Source organism: Muntiacus reevesi, chromosome 13 (genome assembly GCF_963930625.1).
Source record: "Muntiacus reevesi chromosome 13, mMunRee1.1, whole genome shotgun sequence".
In the NCBI taxonomy this organism is placed as follows: Eukaryota; Metazoa; Chordata; class Mammalia; order Artiodactyla; family Cervidae; genus Muntiacus; species Muntiacus reevesi.
The window spans coordinates 61,994,928-62,015,253 of record NC_089261.1 but is presented as its reverse complement, the minus strand read 5'-3'; the positions used below and the strand labels follow the sequence as shown (position 1 = coordinate 62,015,253).

At 37.3% G+C, this 20,326-nt stretch overlaps 1 protein-coding gene across 1 annotated transcript in view; it reads left to right on the top strand.

Moving 5' to 3' along the window:
- Positions 1 to 20,326, top strand: part of IQCM (IQ motif containing M) — a 405,589-nt gene that overhangs the window by 169,094 nt on the left and 216,169 nt on the right. The window contains exon 11 of the mRNA XM_065903803.1: positions 10,636 to 10,770. Coding sequence (XP_065759875.1) covers positions 10,636 to 10,770 — 135 coding nt within the window. The remainder of the gene's footprint in view (positions 1 to 10,635; positions 10,771 to 20,326) is intronic.

Below are 20,326 nucleotides of genomic sequence, written 5' to 3'. Positions count from 1 at the left end.
GAGACCTAATTGTTTGAACACTTCCCCTCCCCCAATACCTTATCACCACATTACCAATGGCCTTTTTATAGGGATTCCTTTTACCAAATACCCTAGTCATGTCTAGCTATCTAGAAAAAGTTACAAGCTATACAAAAATGCAAAACACAATTTGTAAAGAGAAAGCAAACATCAGAACCAGACATGGCAGGGATGTTGGAATTATTAGACTGAGGATTTAAAACAAGTACAATGAATATGTTAATTATGGATAAAATAAATAGCATGCAAGATGGGCAATGTAGGCAGAGAGATGGAAATCCCAGAAAAGAAATGATGACAATTAAAAAAAAAATTACTGTAACAGAAATGAAAAACACTTTTGATAGGCTTCTTGGAAAGATGGCTGAGGAGAGCTTCCCTGTGCTAGAAATTATATCACTAGAACCCTTGAACACTGAAGAGCAAAGAGAAAAAATGCTTAAATAAAAAACAGAATAAAGTATCTAGGGATTCTGGGGCAACTAGGGAAGGAGTTACATATGGAGATACCAAAGGGAGAAGAAAGAGAAACTGAAGAAATATTTTTAACAATAATGGCTGAAAATTTCCCTAAATTAATGTTAGAAACCAAACCACAGAAGAAGCCTGGAGAATACCAAGAAGAATAAATTCCAAAAAACTATATTGAGGTATATTATCTCCAAACTATTAAAGATAAAGAAAAAATTCTGAAGGAAGTTAGATAGAGAAAATATCTTGCCTCTGGAGAAAAAAAAAAAAAAAAAAAAGACTACATTTGACTTATCCAAAACCATTCAAGCAAGAAGAATGGCATGAAATAGTTGAGAGAAAGAAACCACCAACCTAGAATTTCATGCCCTGCAAAATTATCTTTAAAAAAATATGAAGAACTTTCTTAGAAAAGTGAAACTTGATGGAATTTGTTGCTGGCATATCTGCCTTGCACAAAACATTTAAAATTTTTTTTTAGAGAGAAGGAAAATAATATAGGTAAGAAACTCAGACTACAAAAACAAGAGCACTGCATAAGAAATAAGAAGGTAAAATTAAACATTTATTTTTCTTATTCCAAAGGGTTTAAACAGACGACAGTTATTTTAAAAAATGCTGACAATATAATATACATGTACAGCTTAGGTATAATTTTATATGCTAATATATGTATACCTATATATAAGTGAAGTGAATGATGGCAATTATACAAAGTGGACTTGGATTAACTGTTTATATGTTTAATGAATATTGTGGATGAGGGCAACCCTTTAAAAAAGTTAAAAAAAAAGAAGTAAAATCAATATTCTGTGAAATGAGATAAAGAGAAATCTTATAAAATCCTCAACACTACAAAAGGCAGAGAAAAGACAGAAGATAAAAATAAGAACAAAGAAGAACAAGGCAATAAATAGAAAACCTATTGGATATAATAGCTATGAATTCTACTATGTCAATTGTGACTTTGAATGTTAAATTATTTAAATCCACTAATTAAAGAGAGACATTGTCAGTGTGGATCAAAAATACAACTTATCTGTTATGCTATCTACAAGAAACCCACTTTAAATATAAAGATATATGTATATTAAAAGTAAATGGATGGAGAAAAATACACCTGCTAACAATCAAAAGAAAGCTGGGGTAGCTGTATTAATTTTAGATAGAGCAGACTGCAAATTAAGGAAAGTTATCAAAGATGAAGAAAGGCATTACATAATGATAGAAAGGTCAATTCTCCAAGAAGACATTAACAATTGTAATTGTGTATGTGCCTAACAGCATAGCATCAAACTATGTGAGGCAAAAGCTGATATAATTATGAGAAGACATAGATGAATTCACTGTCACATTTGGACTCTTCAGTGCTCCACAATAAGAAACAGAAATATCAAGCAAGCATAGTAATAGAGACATAGTTGACCTCAATAATGGCATCAGACAACAGGATAAAATTAACATCTCTAAACTACTTCATTCAACAACATCAAAATAACTTTTTTTCAAGGTGCCAAATGGGACACTCACCAATTCAGTTCAATCACTAGATTGTGTCCGACTCTTTGCGACCCCATGGATCGCAGCACACCAGGCCTCCCTGTCTATCACCAACTCCCAGAGCTTGCTCAAACTCATGACCATTGAGTCAGTGTTGCCATCCCACCGTCTCATCCTCTGCCATCCCCTTCTCTTCCTACCTTCAATCTTTCCCAGCATCAGGGTCTTTTCCAATGATTCAGTTCTTCGAATTAGGTGGCCACAGTATTGGAGCTTCAGCTTCAGCATCAATCCTTCCAATGAATATTCAGGACTGATTTCCTTTGCAGTTGACTGGTTTGATCTCCTTGCAGCCCAAGGGACTCTCGAGAGTCTTCTCCAACACCACAGCTCAAAAGCATCAATTCCTCGGCGCTCAGCTTTCCTTATGGTCCAACTCTCACATCTATACATGACCACTGGGAAAACCATAGCTTTGACTAGACAGACCTTTGTTGGTAAAGTACTGTCTCTGCTTTTTAATATGCTGTCTAGGTTGATGATATCTTTTCTTCCAAGGAGCAAGCGTCTTTTAATTTCATGGCTTCAGTCACCATCTGCAGTGATTTTGGAGGCCCCCAAAATAAAGTCTCTCACTGTTTCCATTGTTTCCCCATCGGTTTTGCATAAAGTGATGGGACCAGATGCCATGATCTTCATTTTTTGAATGTTGGATTTTAAGCCAGCTTTTATCACTCTCATCTTTCACTTTCATCAAGAGGCTCTTTAGTTCTCTTCTCTTTTTGCCATAAGGGTGGTGTCATCTGCATATCTGATGTTATTGATATTTCTCCCAACAATCTTGATTTCAGCTTGTGCTTCATCCAGCCCAGGATTTTTCATGATGTACTCTCCATGTAAGCTAAACAAGCAGGGTGACAATATACAGCCTTGACGTACTCCTTTTCCAATTTGGAACTAGTCCATTATTCCATGTCCATTTCTAAGTGTTGCTTCTTGACCTGCATACAGATGAACCATATTCTGGGCCATAGATATATCTTAGCAAATTTTAAATAATGGAAACAATATGACATTCACTGTCAGACCACAGTGAAATTGAATAGGAAATCAGCAGCAGAATGATACCTGGAAAATCCCTGAATATGTGGAGATTAAACAACAGATTTCTAAATAACACACGGATAAAAGAAGAAATCTAAAGGAAAAGTAAAGATACTCTAAACTAAATGAAAACATTACTTATCAAAATCTGTGTGATGCGGAAAAAGCAGTGCTTAGAGAGAAACTTATAGCATTGAATGCATATATTAGAAGGGAAGAATAGTATGCTCAGTTGTGTCTGACTATTTGTGGCCCAGTAGACTGTAGCCTGCCAGGGTCCTCTGTCCATGGAGTTTTCCAGGCAATAATACTGAGCAGGTTGAAATTTCTTCTTCCAGTGGATCTTCTTGACTCAGGGATCGAACCCATGTCTCTTGTGTCTCCTGCATTGGCAGGCTGATTCTTTATCACTAGCACCAATAGTCTAAGTTTCCACTATAAGAAACTTGAAAAGGAAGAGCAAATTAAATCTAAAATAAGCAGAAGAAAATAAATAACAAAAATTAGGGTAGAAATCAGTGAAATTGTAAATAGGAAACCAATAGAGAAAAATCAGTGAATCCAACATTGGTCTTTTGAAAAGATCAATAATACTGATAAGCCTCAGCCAAACTGACTAAGAAGAAAAAAATAGAGGGCACAAATTACTAATATCAGAAATGAAAAGGGGCTATTGCTACAGATTCCAGGGGCATTAAAAGGACAATTAAAAAATACTATGAATAACTGTATGCTTACAAATTCAATAACTAGATAAAATGAATCAATTCCTTGGAAAGAAAAATCTTGTAAACTCGCATAAGAAGAAATAGGCACTCTGAATAGTCCTATATCTATTAATGAAATTGAATCTAAAATTAATAACCATCAAAACAAAGCACACGGCCCAGATGGGTTCACTGATGGATTCTGCCTGATGGTTAAGGAAGAAATGATACCGATTCTCTATTATCTTTTTCCATTGTACAGAAACAGAGGAAATATTTCCTAACTCTATGTGGCTATAATTACCCTAGTCCCAAAACTAAGCAAAGACATTTTAGGGAAACTGCAAATCAGTGTCTCTTATGAATATCAAAGTGAAAATATTCAATAAAATAGCAACAGATCATATCCAAAAAATATAAAAAGAATTATACACCATGATCAAATGGTACTCATGCAGGTTTGCAAGGCTGTTTCAATATTTAAAAATCAGTGAATAAAATCCATCACATCAATAGGCTAAAAATGAAAATTCACATGATCATATTAATATGTGCAGAAAAAGCATTTGACAAAATCAAAACCTATTCATTAAAAAAAATAGCCTCTCAGTAAACAGAAAATAAAGAGAAAATTTCTCATCTTGATAGACTATCTACAAAAAAACCTATGTGTAACATCATATTTAATGTGAATAACTCAAAATTTTACCACTAAGATTAGGTACAAGGCAGTGATGTCCTCTCTAAACACTTCTCAGCATCATTCTGGAAGTTCTTGCTAATTCAGTAATGCAAGAAAAGGAAATAGAGGCATACAGATAGGGAAGAAAGAAATAAAACTATATTTGTTTACAGATCACATGATGGCCTGTGTAGAAAATCTGAAAGAATTAACAAAGCTCTCTGAAACTAATAAGCCATTTATATCAAGGTTGCAGGATTCAGAGTTCCTGTACAAAAGTTAATTGCTTTTCTTTATACTATAATGAACAAGTGAACTTTGAAATTAAAAACACATTACCGTTTATATTGCACATGGGCATGCTGTGCCCAACTCTTTGTGACCCCATGGAATATCACCTGCCAGGCTTCTCTGATCATGGGATTTTCCAGGCAAGATTACGGACACTGGATGCCATTCCCCTCTACAGGGTTTCTTCCTGACCCAAGGATTGAGCCCTCATCTCCTGCATTGGCAAGTGGATTCTTTACTACTGAGCCACCTGGGAAACCCACCATTTATATTAGTACTTCCCAACATGAAATACCTAGATATAAATGAGACAAAATATATATAAGATCTCTATGAGGAAAACTACATGACTCTAATGAACATAAGCAAAGAACTAAACAGATGGATATATAGTCCATGTTAATGGATAGGTAGACTCAATATTATAAAGATGTCAGTTCTTCTTTATGTGATCTATAGATTTGATGCAATCACATTCAAAATCTCAAAAAGCTATTTTGTGGATACCAACAAAATAATTGAATAAAGTTTATGTGGAGAGTCTGAGGGCCAGAATAGCCAACACAATATTGAAGAAGAAGAACAGAGTTGTTGGACCGATTCTTGTTGACTTTAAAACTACAGTTTCAAGTGTGGTATTGGCGAAAGAATACACAGATCAATGGAACAGAATAGAGAGCCTAGAAACAGACACCTATGAATACAGTCAACTAGTCTTTGACAAAAGAGCAATGGCAATGCAATGGGGCAAAGATGGTATTTCAACAAATGGTGCTGGAATAATTGGGCATCTACACTTGGAAAAATAAATCTAAACCCAGACTTTATATACTTCACAAAAATCCACTCGTAAGGGATCATAGACCTAAGTGTAGAATGCAAACTGTAAACCTCCTTCTTCTTGTTCAGTTGCTCGGTCATGTCTGACTCTTTGCAACCCCATGGACTGCAGCATGTCAGGCTTCCCCGTCCTTCACAATCTCCCAGAGATTGCTCAAATTCATGTCCATTGAGTCGGTGATGCCATCCAACCATCTCATCCTCTGTCATCCCCTTCTCCTCCTGCCCTCAGTCTTTCCCAGCATCAGGGTCTTTTCCAATGAGTCAGCTCTTCGCATCAGGTGGCCAAAGTATTGGAGTTTCAGCTTCAGCATCAGTCCTTCCAATGAACACTCAGGACTGATCTCCTTTAGGATGGACTGGTTGGATCTCCTTTCAGTCCAAGGGACTCTCAAGAGTCTTCTCCAACACCACAGTTCAAAGCATCAATTTTTCAGTGCTCAGCTTTCTTTATAGTCCAATTCTCACATCCATACATGACTACTGGAAAAACGATAGCCTTGACTAGACAGACCTTTGTTGACAAAGTAATGTCTCTGCTTTTTAATATGCTGTCTAGGTTGGTCAGGACTTCCCTGGTGGCTCAGATGGTAAAGCATCTGTCTACATTGCAGGAGACCTGGGTTCAATCCCTGGGTTGGGAATATTCCCCGGAGAAGGAAATGGTTTTCTTGCCTGGAAAATCCCATGGATGGAGGAGCCTGGTGTCCGTGGGGTCACAAAGAGTCAGATACGACTTCACTTTCACTTTCACTTTCACTTAGGTTGGTCATAATTTTCCTTCCAAGGAGTAAGTGTCTTTTAATTTCATACCTGCAGTCACTATCTGCAGTTATTTTGGAGCCCAGAGAAATAAAGTCAGCCACTGTTTCTATGATTTCCTCATCTATTTGCCGTGAAGTGATGGGACCAGATGCCATGATCTTAGTTTTCTGAATGTTGCCCAAGGGACTCTCAAGAGTCTTCTCCAGCAGCACAGTTCGAAAGCATCAATTCTTTGGTGCTCAACCTTCTTTATGGTCCGACTCTCACATCTATACATGACTCCTGGAATAGGAGAAAACATAGTTGATCTTGGATGTGGTGCCTTTTTAGATATAACTCTAAATACTTGATTCATTAAAGAAATAATTGATACCCTGAACTACATTAAAATAAACTTTTGTCTGTGAAAAACAATATCAAGAGAGTGGAAAGGCAAACCACTTAATGAAAGAAAATATCTGAAAGAGAAATGTCTAACCAAGGACTGTTATCAAGAATACAATGAGCTCTTAAAACTCGATAATAAAGTTAATGACTTGATTAAAATATGGGCCAAAGGTATCAACAGAGACCTCAGGAAAGAATATATACAGTTAACAATTAAATGCATAAGATGATTCTCCACATCATTTGTCTTCAGGGAAATGAAAATTAAAACAACAAAAAGATACCACTACACATCTTTTAGAATGGCCAAATTCCAGAACACTGACAACACCAAAATGCTGATAAGAATGTGGAGTATCCTTTCACATTGTTGGTGTAAAATCAAAACAATACAGCCATTATGAAAGACAGTTTGGTGCATGCATGCTAAATTGCTTGCATGTCCAACTCTTTGTGAGTGAACTATAGCCTGCCAGGCTCCTCTGTCCTTGGGATTCTCCAGGAAAGAATACGGCAGTGGGTTGCCATGCCCTCCACCAGGGGCCTTCCTCATCCAGGGATCAAACTCACATCTCTTATGCCTCCTCCATTGGCAGGCAGGTTCTTTATCATAGTGCCACCTGGGAAGCCCTAAACTTGCTTTTACCATGCAATCCAGCAATCATTCTCCTTGGTATTTAGCCACTGGAGGTTTATATCCACACCGAACCTGCACATGGATATCTATGGCAGCTTTGTTGTAATTGCCAAAGCTTGGAAGCAGCCTTACCTACCTACAGTAGTAGGTAAATGTGTAAATAAACAGGTGCATCCAAAAAATGAAATATCATTTCGTTTTAAGGAGAAATGAAGCAGTCATGAATAGATATGGAGTAAACCTGACTGCATATTATTAAGTGTAAGAGGCCAATTTGAAAAGGCTACATACTATATGATTCCAACTATCAGATCCTTTGGAAAAGGCAAAGGTGTGGAGAAAATGAAAAGGTCGATGGTTGCTAGGGGTAGGTTGGGGTGGGAAGAAGGATGGATTAGCAAGCACAGAGTTTTAGGACCATGGAAGTCTTTTGTACGTTATTGCAGTGATGGATACACAAACCCAGAGAATGCAGACAACACCAAGAATGAGCCATGAAGTGAACTATTGACCTTAGTGATTAGGATGTGTCAGGTCAGTGTAGGTTCGTCCTTGGCAACAGAGGCATCCCTTGGTGCATTCATTGATAATTGGTACTAGGGGCGGGCGAATTATGCTTGAGTGGAGATAAAGGACTTCAGAGAAATTTCTGTACCTCCCTCTCAATTTTGTTTTCAATTTAAAACTGTTTTTGTAACTTTCCTTTAAAAAATTTGAAACAGTAACAACAAAATGATGGAGTAAATAATATTTAATCAGAATCAGCAACTTATTGCCTTATAATGTAAAGATGCTACATTTTTAGTAGTTTTAGCTAGTCTTAAAATGTTTATTTTACAGTGGACTATAAGGTCCATGAAGACAAAGATTGTTATTGTTTTGTTCAATAGTACACACTCACTATTAACAAACACCAGTTTATCAGAAGGGCTCAAAAATATTTTTGAAAGAATAGTTTTCATTAATTTTATTAATTATGCTAAAATTATGTATCAAAAATATTTACCAATAGCCAGAATTCTTTGAGCTAGAATGCCGCGTTTTCTGTGTCTGGAGGTTAAGGAAGAAAGAGATCAGAGAGAGAAAAGGAGAGAGACTCTAGGTAAGCCATGAGACTCTGATCAGTTTCCGCCATCCATACAGTTTGGTTTTCAGGGGAAAAAGCATGAAGGAGCAGAGCGTTTGAGAGATGAAAAGGCAGGAAGAAGAAGGAAGAAAGAGAAAACTCTGCTCACTGAGGGCTACAGAGGTACTTCCCTGGTGGTCCAGGGCTAGACCCTGTGCTCCCAATGCAGGGGAGGTGGGTTCCGTCCTGATCAGGGAACTGCATCCCACATGCTGCAACTGAGAGCTCGCCTGCCTCAGGTGAAGATCCCGCATACCACAACATAGACCAACCGGGCCTCGTGCTGCAACTAAGGGTGGGTGCAGGCAAGCTAATTAATGAAATGAAAAGAAACTACTGGGACTTCTTTCACTTAAACGTCCTTCAAAAAGTGAGAGGGAGTACTGCTATCTTATTTGCAAGTTGATCCCAGGAAATGCTGTTAGTAGAATGGAGAAATGAGAAGAGAAGACAGAGAAGAGAATGAAGGAAGAACATAAATGCATTCTCCACCAGATGACCACGTGGGCAACCAGAGCCTAGTCCCTCTAGGGAACAACGGAGCCATCTTGCCACGAGGACTATGTTTATCCGCCACCTCCCCCAGTCAGAGATTAAGGGCCACTCCAAGAGGAGCCTTGATTCCCTGGCACTTCTGACTCACTGCACAGGCGGGCAGAGTCGAGTCCTGCAGCCAGAGGGAGCCCTTAGGCAATGAAATGTAGATGCTGGCAATTTAAAAAGTCAGGTTAGTTTGCGCAGACACGTAAGGGACAAGGCAGTATGAATGGAGGAAACAATAGCGACTGCTCTAGTTTGCTTGTTTGAACATAGAGAGAAAGTCATGGAGATACTTAATAAACATTTATGTTTATTTTCAGCTGTGTTTCAGAATCTGGAATAGCTACTCGTATTCAGGCAATTGGGCTTCCCAAGCAGTGCTGGTGGTAAAGAATCTGCCTGCTCCATGCAGGAGACCTAAGCTAGATGCAGGCTCTGTCCCTGGGTGGGGAGAATCCCCAGGAGAAGGGAATGGCTACCCACTCTAGTATTCTTGCCTGGGAATCTCATGGACAGAGGAGTCTGGTGGGTTATGGTCCGTAGGGCCGCAGAGATGGACAGGACTGAAGAACTTAGCCTTTACAATCACTAAACATTTCTTGACCTTGTTGATATCTCATGACTGTCCACCTCAACTGAGTGGATACGTGAATGGATTGAAAATTGAAGTCCATACTGTTGATTGCCAGGATGATACATCCACTTAGAAACCACTCTGGTGCCCTTTGTCATTTGGAGCCCATATTTCAGAGCTAAACCTGTAGTGAGTACAGACCTTCTCATCTTGTAAATGTTGATTAACAATCAGTTTCATGAGGTTAATCCATATACTTCAGAATGGAGACTCAATTTCACGTTTTTGAAAAAAAAATAAAATGAAGAACTACACTTAAAAATCACGTGTGTCAGTGCTCCTGGGTGTTACCTAAACCTTGTCTAACACCAAGTATGGGAAGTAGGTGAGGGATGGATCAACTGAATGATCTTCTGGGAAAGTCTTGAGTCAGGAGTCACAAAAGACATTAAAATAGGAAGGAGAAGTGCACGAAGTCAGCAAAAAGTAGACACCATAAGGGCAAAATCAGCCATAACGTAAACAGTCCAAAGTGTAATCATCAAGTAGTTAACATGTGGGTAGAAGTCAAAAAGAGATGAAAAAAATAGGGAATCTAATCAAAAGTAATAATAACTAAAAAAAAAAGAAATGATGAAGTACGTCAACCAAAGTCAGGTCCCCAGAAACCCTGAGCTGTATGTCTTATGATGTGGTTTGAACAGTGATGTTTGCAGAGTCTGTGGACGACTGTCCTGTAAACCTGACCGGAGGATGCCTGTGTCCTCTGTGGGGAAGCAAGTCCAGGTTCTCTCCTGTGGATCTGGGGAGGGGAAGCATGCCCGCTTCCTCTCCCCACCCCTACCAAGAGGCTGATCTGGTGCTGCTCTGATCCTGGAGGCTTCTCACCAGACATCAGAAATCAAAATCCCAATGATCCTTTCAGGTGGGGGATATACTTGATATATTATTTACAAAGAAAATATTTTCTAATATCTTTTTCCTTTGTAGTCTATGAAACAATGTTTGCTAAAAGAGAAGACTGGCAAGGATTAGAAAGAAGTGAACTCCTTAAGTACTTCAATGACTGTGGTCATTTCCCAACCCACCAGCAAATTGATGAGGTTTGGGATCTGGTCCATAGAGGTAAGTCGTTTCCATTTCTTTTTTTCTTTTGGTTTCTCCTTCCTTCTTTCTTTCTTCCCTATTTTCCTCCCTTGATCTTTCCTATATTCCTTCTCTTATTTTCTTTTAGTTCAGTTCAGTTCAGTCGCTCAGTCGTGTCTGACTCTTTGCGACCCCATGAACCACAGCACGCCCTCCCTGTCCATCACCAACTCCCGGAGTCCACCCAAACCCATGTCCATGGAGTTAGTGATGCCATCCAACCATCTCATCCTCTGTCGTCCCCTTCTCCTCCTGCCCTCAATCTTCCCAGCATCAGGGTCTTTTCCAATGAGCTAGCTCTTCGCATCTGATGGCCAGAGTATTGGAGTTTCAGCTTCAGGTTTAGTCCTTCCAATGAACACCCAGGACTGATTTCCTTTAGGATGGACTGGTTGGTTCTCCTTGCAGTCCAAGGGACTCTCAAGAATATCCTCCAACACCACAGCTCAAAAGCATCAATTCTTTGGCACTCAGCTTTCTTTATAGTCCAACTCTCACATCCATACATGACTACTCGGAAAACCATAGCCTTGATTAGACAGACCTTTGTTGGCAAAGTCATGTCTCTGCTTTTTTAATATGCTGTCTAGGTTGGTCATAACTTTCCCTCCAAGGAGTAAGTGTCTTTTAATTTCATGTCTGCAGTCACCCTCTGCAGTGCTTTTTGGAGCCCAGAACAACAAAGTCAGCCACTGTTTCCACTGTTTCCCCATCTATTTGCCATGAAGTGATGGGACCAGATTTGTCTTATAAATCCCCTTTTCAAATTGTTAAAACCTAATGTTAATATGCATATGAAAGAAGATTTAAATAACAGATTAAGAGTTAGTACAGTATCAACCTAGATGGGTGGGATGGGGAGGGAGACGGGAGGGAGTTTCAAAAGGGAGGGGATATATGTATACCTGGGCTTCGCTGGTGGCTCAGAGGTTAAAGCATCTGCCTGCAATGCGGGAGACCCAGGTTCGATCCTTGGGTTGGGAAGATCCCCTGGAGAAGAAAATGACAACCCACTCCAGTATTCTTGCCTGGAGAATCTCATGGAGGGAGAAACCTGGTAGGCTACAGTCTACGGGGTTGTAAAGAGTCAGACACGACTGAGCTACTTCACTTTCACTATAGCTGATTCATGTTGAGGTTTGACAGAAAATAGCAAAATTCTATAAAGCCATTATCCTTCAATAAAAAATAAGAAAAAAGTTACCTTTAAAGGAGTGGAGGAGATGATTTTAGCTTTTAGAAAGCTTCTAACATATTTTTGATACACTGTGTTGTATCTGAATACATTTAAAACCACCATATTTTAAATACTGATGCTACAATGATTTCTCCTGAATATATTTGGTACAAAAAATATAGTGGAGTTTGAATGTTTAAACATTATAAATTATTTCTAACACAATAAAATCGTTTCTTTTCTTAACAGTAAATAAGTGAAAGGATGGTATCCATTATGTAGGAATATTTAATAAGTTAGATGGGGCAACATTTCTCCTTTCTCTATACTGGTAAGGGGGTGGAAATTGTCACCAAGGTGTGGGAAGTCTCAATGAATTTTTCTTAACTCCTTAAAATTCTTCTCAACATTTCTTTCTATGTCCACCCTAATGCTGTGGCTTTCTACCATGTTTAGAGATGATGAATAGGGTACCCCAAATTTAACTGAGGGGAAAAGGTAAACAAACAAAACAAAATAACTCAAGATCTTTTTTTGTAATAGAGGAGAAGGGCCCACATGCCAGTAGAAATGTATGATTAATGTCGGAGTGACAAGGTTGAAGCTTCATATGGGTTGAAGTCCTCTTTGTTAGTTCTTAGTGTAAATTGACCTAATACTTTACCTATGTATGGGCTTTGTTTTGCCACTGTTGCATTCTTAGTACCTAGAAAAATTTTCTAGGCTCTTGGTAAATTTGTTTCACAGACTCGAGGAGCATCCAGGTCACTTTGAATGTTTAAGCAACTTTTTCCCACTAACAAAAACATTGAGCATTTATTATAGAAAATTTGAGAATATAGAAATATATAATATTACTAGCAAATAACAATTAATATTTGATATTTGTCATTTCCAGCTTTTTTCCTTCACATAGAACATTTTTATGAAAATTGGAATTTTCTACATGTTGGGCTCATTGGTAAAGAATCTGCCTGCCAGTGCAGGAGACATGGGTTTGATCCCTGGGTCGGGAAGATCCCCTGGAAGAGGAAATGGCAACCCGTGCCAGTATTTTTACCTAGAAAATCCCTTGGAACCTGGTGGGCTACAGTCCATAGGGTCACAAGGAGTCTGACATAACTTAGTACTGAGCACATACGTGATGCAAAATCTACATTTTTTGGTTAACAATACTCCTTAATTCCCAAGCCATAAATACCTTTTACAGCATTATTTATGACTGAGTAATAACTCAATCACAAAGGTATTCTGTAAAGCATTTACTATGGTACATTTAAGTTCTTATCATTTTTCTTTATAATAAATAATAAAATTCAAAAAGTTGAATGCAGCAAAGTAGAATCAATTAGAGATTTCGGAAACTTATTCTGATTAGTGTTAGTAATTTAAAATATAAGTTTTTCTTCAAATTATATTTCATAGTGGTATTTTCCTTCACTGATTATTTTAGAGTGTACCATAGAGGCTTGGGTTTAGAGTATGGCTTAATTTTAGATTGCCTGGATTTAATTCCTGACTTCATCACTTATTAGCTGTATGTCTTTGGACAAGTTATTTATCTCTGCTATGCCTTATTTTATTAATATATGCTTAAAGCAAGATAATACTATCAAAATAGTTGGACTGTTGTGACTTTTAAATGGAATAATTAATGTAAAACTTGTGGATCATTTTAAATGCCAATAAATGTCTGTTATTATTATTCTTAAACAATTCTTTAGTATACTGAAATAGTTATGAAAATTAATTTTCATAATTTTTTAATTTTGAAGGTGTTAAAATATTGAACCTAATTGTTGAGTGACTTATTTCTATAGGTATTTTTGTATTGAATGTCATCCACTGGTTTCTACCCATATCATCTCTTGATTATCATAATGACCTGTGTACTACAGGAGATATGCTCATTTATGCTCATTTTACAGATGAGAGAACTGAGACTTAGAGTTTTTAAAGCTCATTAGGAGAGCTGAAACTTTAACCCAGGTCTCTTAAAATCAAGTTCAATGCTCTTTACTATGTGGAGTAAAATTTAAAAGTTCAGTATTACAAAAACATAATTAGATGGATGATTAAAATGTTCTTGACAGCAAGTACTGCCTTTTATTGGTCTTTCACAGACTAGATAATGCCTTGTGATATAGTAGGTTTTCTGTAAATGTTTCACTCTATTAAATTTCTTATTAAAACTAGAATTTTCAAAAGAATATGTATATTATCAATTGTGAAACAGATCACCAGTCCAGGTTTGATAGCACTTGATGAGACAAGTGCTCAGGGCTGGTGCACTGGGATGACCCAGAGGGATGGGATGGGGAGGGAGGTGGGAAGGGAGTTCAGGATGGGGAACACATGTAAATCCATGGCTGATTCATGTCAATGTATGGCAAAAACCACCACAATATTGTAAAGGAATTAGCCTCCAACTAATATAAATAAATGAAAAAAAAATTAAAAAAAAGAACAGTTAGCTTAAAAACATACTGTTTTTATTATAATGCCTAAAATTGGGAAACTTTCCTTTATGGAAGCCACTCTAACATAATTTAAAGTATATGTCCAATTATGTTGCTACATCCAGTTAAACAATTCTAGTTCATAAGAAGCATTAATTTAAAATAGAGATATTCTAAAATAATGGAAAGAAAACCAAAAATTTGTGGGAAATGGAGCTAGTGTTTTCTGCTTGCTTCTGGTAAGGGAATCTGATTTTATGCATTTTGGATTGTCAATCATCTTCATTCATACTGACTTCTTTGATTGTGGGTAATAGCTCCAGATGTGCAACCTACACATTTTTTCATCCAGTAGCATATTTCACCTAACTCATGTATACTTAATTCAATTGATTAACTTCTTCAGTGTATGACACCAACTAGGTCAAAGTTTCAAAACTGTCTTTGTGTTCAGGTATTTTTAGCTTCCCCCCCTCTTTTTTTTTTCTTCTTATCACTATGGTAACTAAAATTGTAACTGAGGATATGATTTTTGTCTGAAAATCTTTCTTTGGGAGAATGAAGCAACTTCAGACTGAATGTAGAGGCCAATCTTGAAAGCTGATAACTATGCAGACATGAGAACCTTTACTTGATGTTCATTCACATCTCATCAAGTGAAACTAATAACAATAGAATGACATATATTAAAGAAAATAATACATTTCATTCTATATTATATTCTCACATCTGCCTAACTTTTAGAAGTTTGAACTTGGAAAATTTTCCAGCATTTTCCCAACATGAGAACAGAAACCTTAGTTTTTTTTCAGCAACTAAAATTACCTCAATAATGAAGACAAGTCCACTTTCACTGTGGAGCCCTAGATGAAAAGTCTTAAATCCTAAGACATTCTCTGCATCTGAAGAAACAATGGTCTGAGGTAGGATATGAATTATTCTGGGCTCCCAAGTTGGTGGCAAATTGCAACTGTGTCCTGGCCTTCCTGCCCCTTAGGGTACGGTTTTGTTCACTAAAAGCAGACAACACTGGATTTCCTGTTATACTTTCAAGATACAACTTTATTTATAAACTGGGGATAATATAATGATTTTCCCCTATTTTTTTTTTTTCATATGAGCAAGCTCTTTAACAACAAGATTTTGATTACACAAGAAAGGAATTAAAGAGGACTTTAGAAAGATAAGATAGTAAGAGTATTCTAGGGCCAAAGAAATTCTAATGACAAAAGAATGCAGAAGTATCAGAGGTAGCATGTTACAAAACCTTATTTTAAATAACTTCTAAAAAAGAAAGTTAACACATTCTTAGCATAAAGCATTTTGAAAATACACACTAAAAACAAAAGACGAAATGAAATATACTAGCAGTTTTATGTTTCAGAATGACATGTAGCTACTGACTAGAGGGTTGCCAGGTCTTACAGAGATCTCTTAGTGCACTGTAAAGGACGGGGAAAGTGTCTGGCAATCTGTCTTCTTCTTTTTATATAATAAAAGCAATCTTTTTAATGTAATTTTATATAATAAATACACTATATATTTATGTTGCTAGAACAAATTTCAGGCCATGAGCTCACTGCTTCTCACAAGGAGTTAAGATTTCTAACCTCCATCCATCAAACCAAGTTCAATCTATTTGGCTTTTGAATTTCTCCTTATGAGATTGTGACCACATAACAATTGAGGGCTATGTAGTGACGCAGCATGTGGGGTGTCCTGACCAACTGATCTGCAGTATCTGCACATTTATTTCTTACATTTTTTATGAAGTGTGTTATGTATGCTGTTAATGCCCACAGGTGTTGATTTTTTTTCTTACCTCTTCAAATCAATTGAACTTCCTTTGACGGCTTGTTATGTGGAGAAAATAATTCCCATTTTGAGCATATTGATATTGGCCAGGTCTTCAGATCCTTGTCATCATCTAGTTGGTCAGAGCCTATGACCTATATAGGTCTACATTTGTTCACTAGAGGAGGACAAAATGCTCAAAAAATGCAGAGGCAGGTTCAGCTCAGTTCAGTTCAGTGGCTCAGTCATGTCTGACTCTTTGCGACCCCATGGACTGCAGCATGCCAGGCCTCCCTGTCCATCACCAACTCCTGGAGCTCACCCAAACTCATGTCCATTGAGTCGGTGATGCCATCCAACCATCTCGTCCTCTGTCGTCCCCTTCTCCTCCTGCCCTCAATCTTTCCCAGCATCAGAGTCTTTTCAAATGAGTCAGCTCTTTGCATCACATGGTCAAAGTATTGGAGTTTCAGCTTCAATATCAGACCTTCCAATGAACATCCAGGACTGATCTCCTTTAGGACGGACTGGTTGGATCTCCTTGCAGTCCAAGGCAGGTAAATAAATATAATTCCAAGCACAAAATCACATTATCAGAAATGAAGCAATAAAGATGATTTAGGCATGTGGTCACTATTAGGAAAGCCTGGCAGCTATGCTGATGATTGAACAATAGGAAGAGACTTTCTAATATCACCTCCCCTTCACCAACGAGTTCCCTGAATTGTACTGCCATGACGTTTTTTTAGCGGGATTAAGTATTTTGTTATGCAATGATGGATAACTTGAGAAGTGTTTGATGTTTATCCCACCTGCTCTGATGGGTTTACTGCTAAAGTCTCATGAATCTACAGACTCTTTCTGTGCACTACAGAGATATAAAGGTTTTGTCAGTGGTGTCTATAACCCTTGTATAGCAGGATGCCATTTTTTTCCTGTTAGTGCTTTCAGCCATGTGAAATGTAAAAAGCACATTCCCTTATCCAGTGGATAATTTCAGGTACAAGTCATAAAGTGAAAGGAAATGCATTAGAGTGTATTATATGGATGCCTTCCTTAGTTGAGACAATCCAGGATTTTTTTTGATAAAATCATTGCAAATATTGTTAACAAACATGTTTTGAGTTCTTAATGTGGGCTGTGAAATGTAATATGGTTCAGAGATCTCAGTCTCCATAATAACTGGAGGGACATGCACATGTGTAACTAGATAAATGCAGTGTTGTAAGTGCTTATACATTCACATACATATCAAGTGCTAAAGATGATACAGATATTAATTATGGCTAAAATTTGGAAATCAGGGAAAGTTATAGAGTGTACTTAAGACTTGAGTCAATCACTGTAGGATGTGTTAACAAGGTGATTAAAAATAAAAGGTTTAATGCATAAAGGATTGTGTGAAAAGCAAATTAGAACTTACAGGACTGCTGGCAACTCTGAATAGAGGAGGCATGTGTCTGCTGGGTGGGTACCTGGAGAAGGCACAGTGTTACTAAAACTGCTGACTAAAAGATGCCATCATTCACTGAGACCTAGCTGGATTGCGGTTGCTTTTCCCTATAGGATTCTCCTTGTTTTAAGTCCCTTATCCACCTGTCATCTGCCTATGGGAAACGGTTGTTTCCAAAGGCACAATGCAAATTAGATTTTGGTTATAAATCAGTTATGTGACAGTAGGAGCTATTTAAACACTTTTCCCTAGAGCTCAAATACCCCTTGAATAAACTAGAGACCAAACCCTAGGGGCAAAGAGCAATCCTGAAACATCTGTCATCACCTTGCTTCAGCTACGTAATCCAAGCAGCTGCTCCTAAAATTCCTCCTGCTTTCGCCTCTAAAACTTTTAAAAGGATAGTTCTTGACATTTTGTCTCATCTTACACTATTTAACACTGCTAATGCCTTCTATCACTTCATCCATGGCTGTGCAAAGCCTATGAAATCCTGTGCTAATGATATGTCCTGAGAATGGTCATTGCCTTTGGAAGACTCGTTTTCCCCTCATTGCTATCCTACAATCATGTGAGTTGTTACTCCAATTATTAGGTTACCCTAATTAACCATTCTGGGTTTCTTTGAGTCTTTTATTATTTAGGTTGACATATTTGTACTATTGTTCTATAAGCTGCACAAAGAATCTGATTAAATCGTGTAATAGTACTTAACACCAACTATTCTTCTAAAGCCTGTCTGTTTTCTTTAAGTAGAAAATAACCATCTTTAAGAAACAACAGGAACAGCAGGGGTTGGAGAATGGAATAACTTCAATAAAGGTATAATTACTTTCATAAGTCTATTTGAGAGCAAGGCTTTAGGTTTCTTTTGTTAGATCTCTGTTTATTAAGATTACACACCCAGTCTTCCTAACACAGAGAGATCCACCAACAAGCCTTTGTTTTATATGATCGAATTACTATAATATCAGGAATATAAATTCCCTGGTGAGAGCAACTTTGCTCTGCAAGGCTCTGATAAATGAAAGAAACATTAATATATTTCATCAGAAATTCTTGCGAAATGCAAAATTTTATGATATAGTATAATTATTCCAACATCATAAACATAGCATTCAAGAACTTTTTTTTTCTGGCATTTCACTTGATTCAGAATACTGTGATTTCCCAGAGTGAAGTGAAAACTTCGAAAGGACTTATAATGGTTCTCAGACCTTTACAGTAAAGTAAATTTTACAGTTCTCAGTTTACTTCTTCAGTCTCGTTTAGGAATGAATGTTTTCTAGCATTTCTGAATCAAACTTTCAAAAAGAGTTAAACTCTGCTCAGTAAGGCACCATGATACTGCTCTGATGTGAAGTCTATCACGCTGATCTAAGTTATAAGTATTATTGAAATGAAAGCGTATTATTCAGATTCATAAAACCAAGCTTCTTGCAGAACGCTGTGAGTTTGGCAGCTTAGAGGCCAAAAGTTAATGCTAAAGGATTGTTTCCTTAAAATCTACTTCTTTAGGAATAAGCCCATCAGTTTCACTTTGGTATTTATGTTTCCAAAATTTAAACTTCTGTGACTGCCACGTTGAAATCAACATGCCAATACTGTTGTGTGGAAGTGTTATTGTTACTTTTTAAATCAGAGTCATGTTGGCCTGTTATGCGAGATGTTTATAGAGCAAGCTTCTTTTACAGCATAGCTTTCCAGGAATTTTAATGTAAATATCTCATGTTTCTATTCTTTTGAAGTATTTCTGCCAATGATTCTTTATCTCCCAATGCTTATATATTTTTTAGTATGGTGAAGGACCAAGCATCCTTTTAGATGATGTTGCTTAGTGGTTTGGATAGAGAGGACTTGATTTTCATATATGTCCTTGAATGTACTTATAATCTTTTTTGATAAAAATAGGAACACATATGTAAACACATTTGTATGGCATGTGTATTATAGTTAGTAACTCCCACCAGCACTAATAACTGCCTATAAGAAAGGCAGATACCATAATCTTCTCTTTCTCTTTATTTTTTGTGGAGTTTAATTCATAGTACCAATTGGAGAAAACATAAATTTGATTATACACCTACCGTTTATTGTGCATTTTTTCTAGCAGTTGAGCTTTGCATTTAATATTAAACAATCACTTAAACTCATGGCTCTTTGCCAAGGTTTCATAACATATTCATGTACTTAAATGCGTTGTAAAGTGAATTCCAAATCTTTTGATTGTAAGGAAGTTAATGTACCCAGACTTTCAAAGTCAGAAATAAATTTGAATGGATTAAATGATCATCCCTATAACTTTCGCTTTCTGGAACTCCCAAGAATTCGTTGAGGAGAGGACAGAACCAGGACTGGTATGCTGAACCTGCACTAGGATGCCTGTGCCATGCAGGTGAGCCTCACCCTTGGGTGACTGGAGCCAGAAAGAGGATGAACACTTGTGTTGCGTTAACGACCCATATCAGCTAACTAATTTCTAGCAGGTAAATCTTAATCCGCCCTTGGAAAAACAGTTCTAATTATTGTACAGAATAAGGACTAGTGCAGCTTCTTAGGAATGAGATGATTGTTGGTATAACTACTGCATACCTTTTGCTGATGGCATACTTTTGTATTTTTGGAGGATACCTAGAACCAGTCACTGTTTGG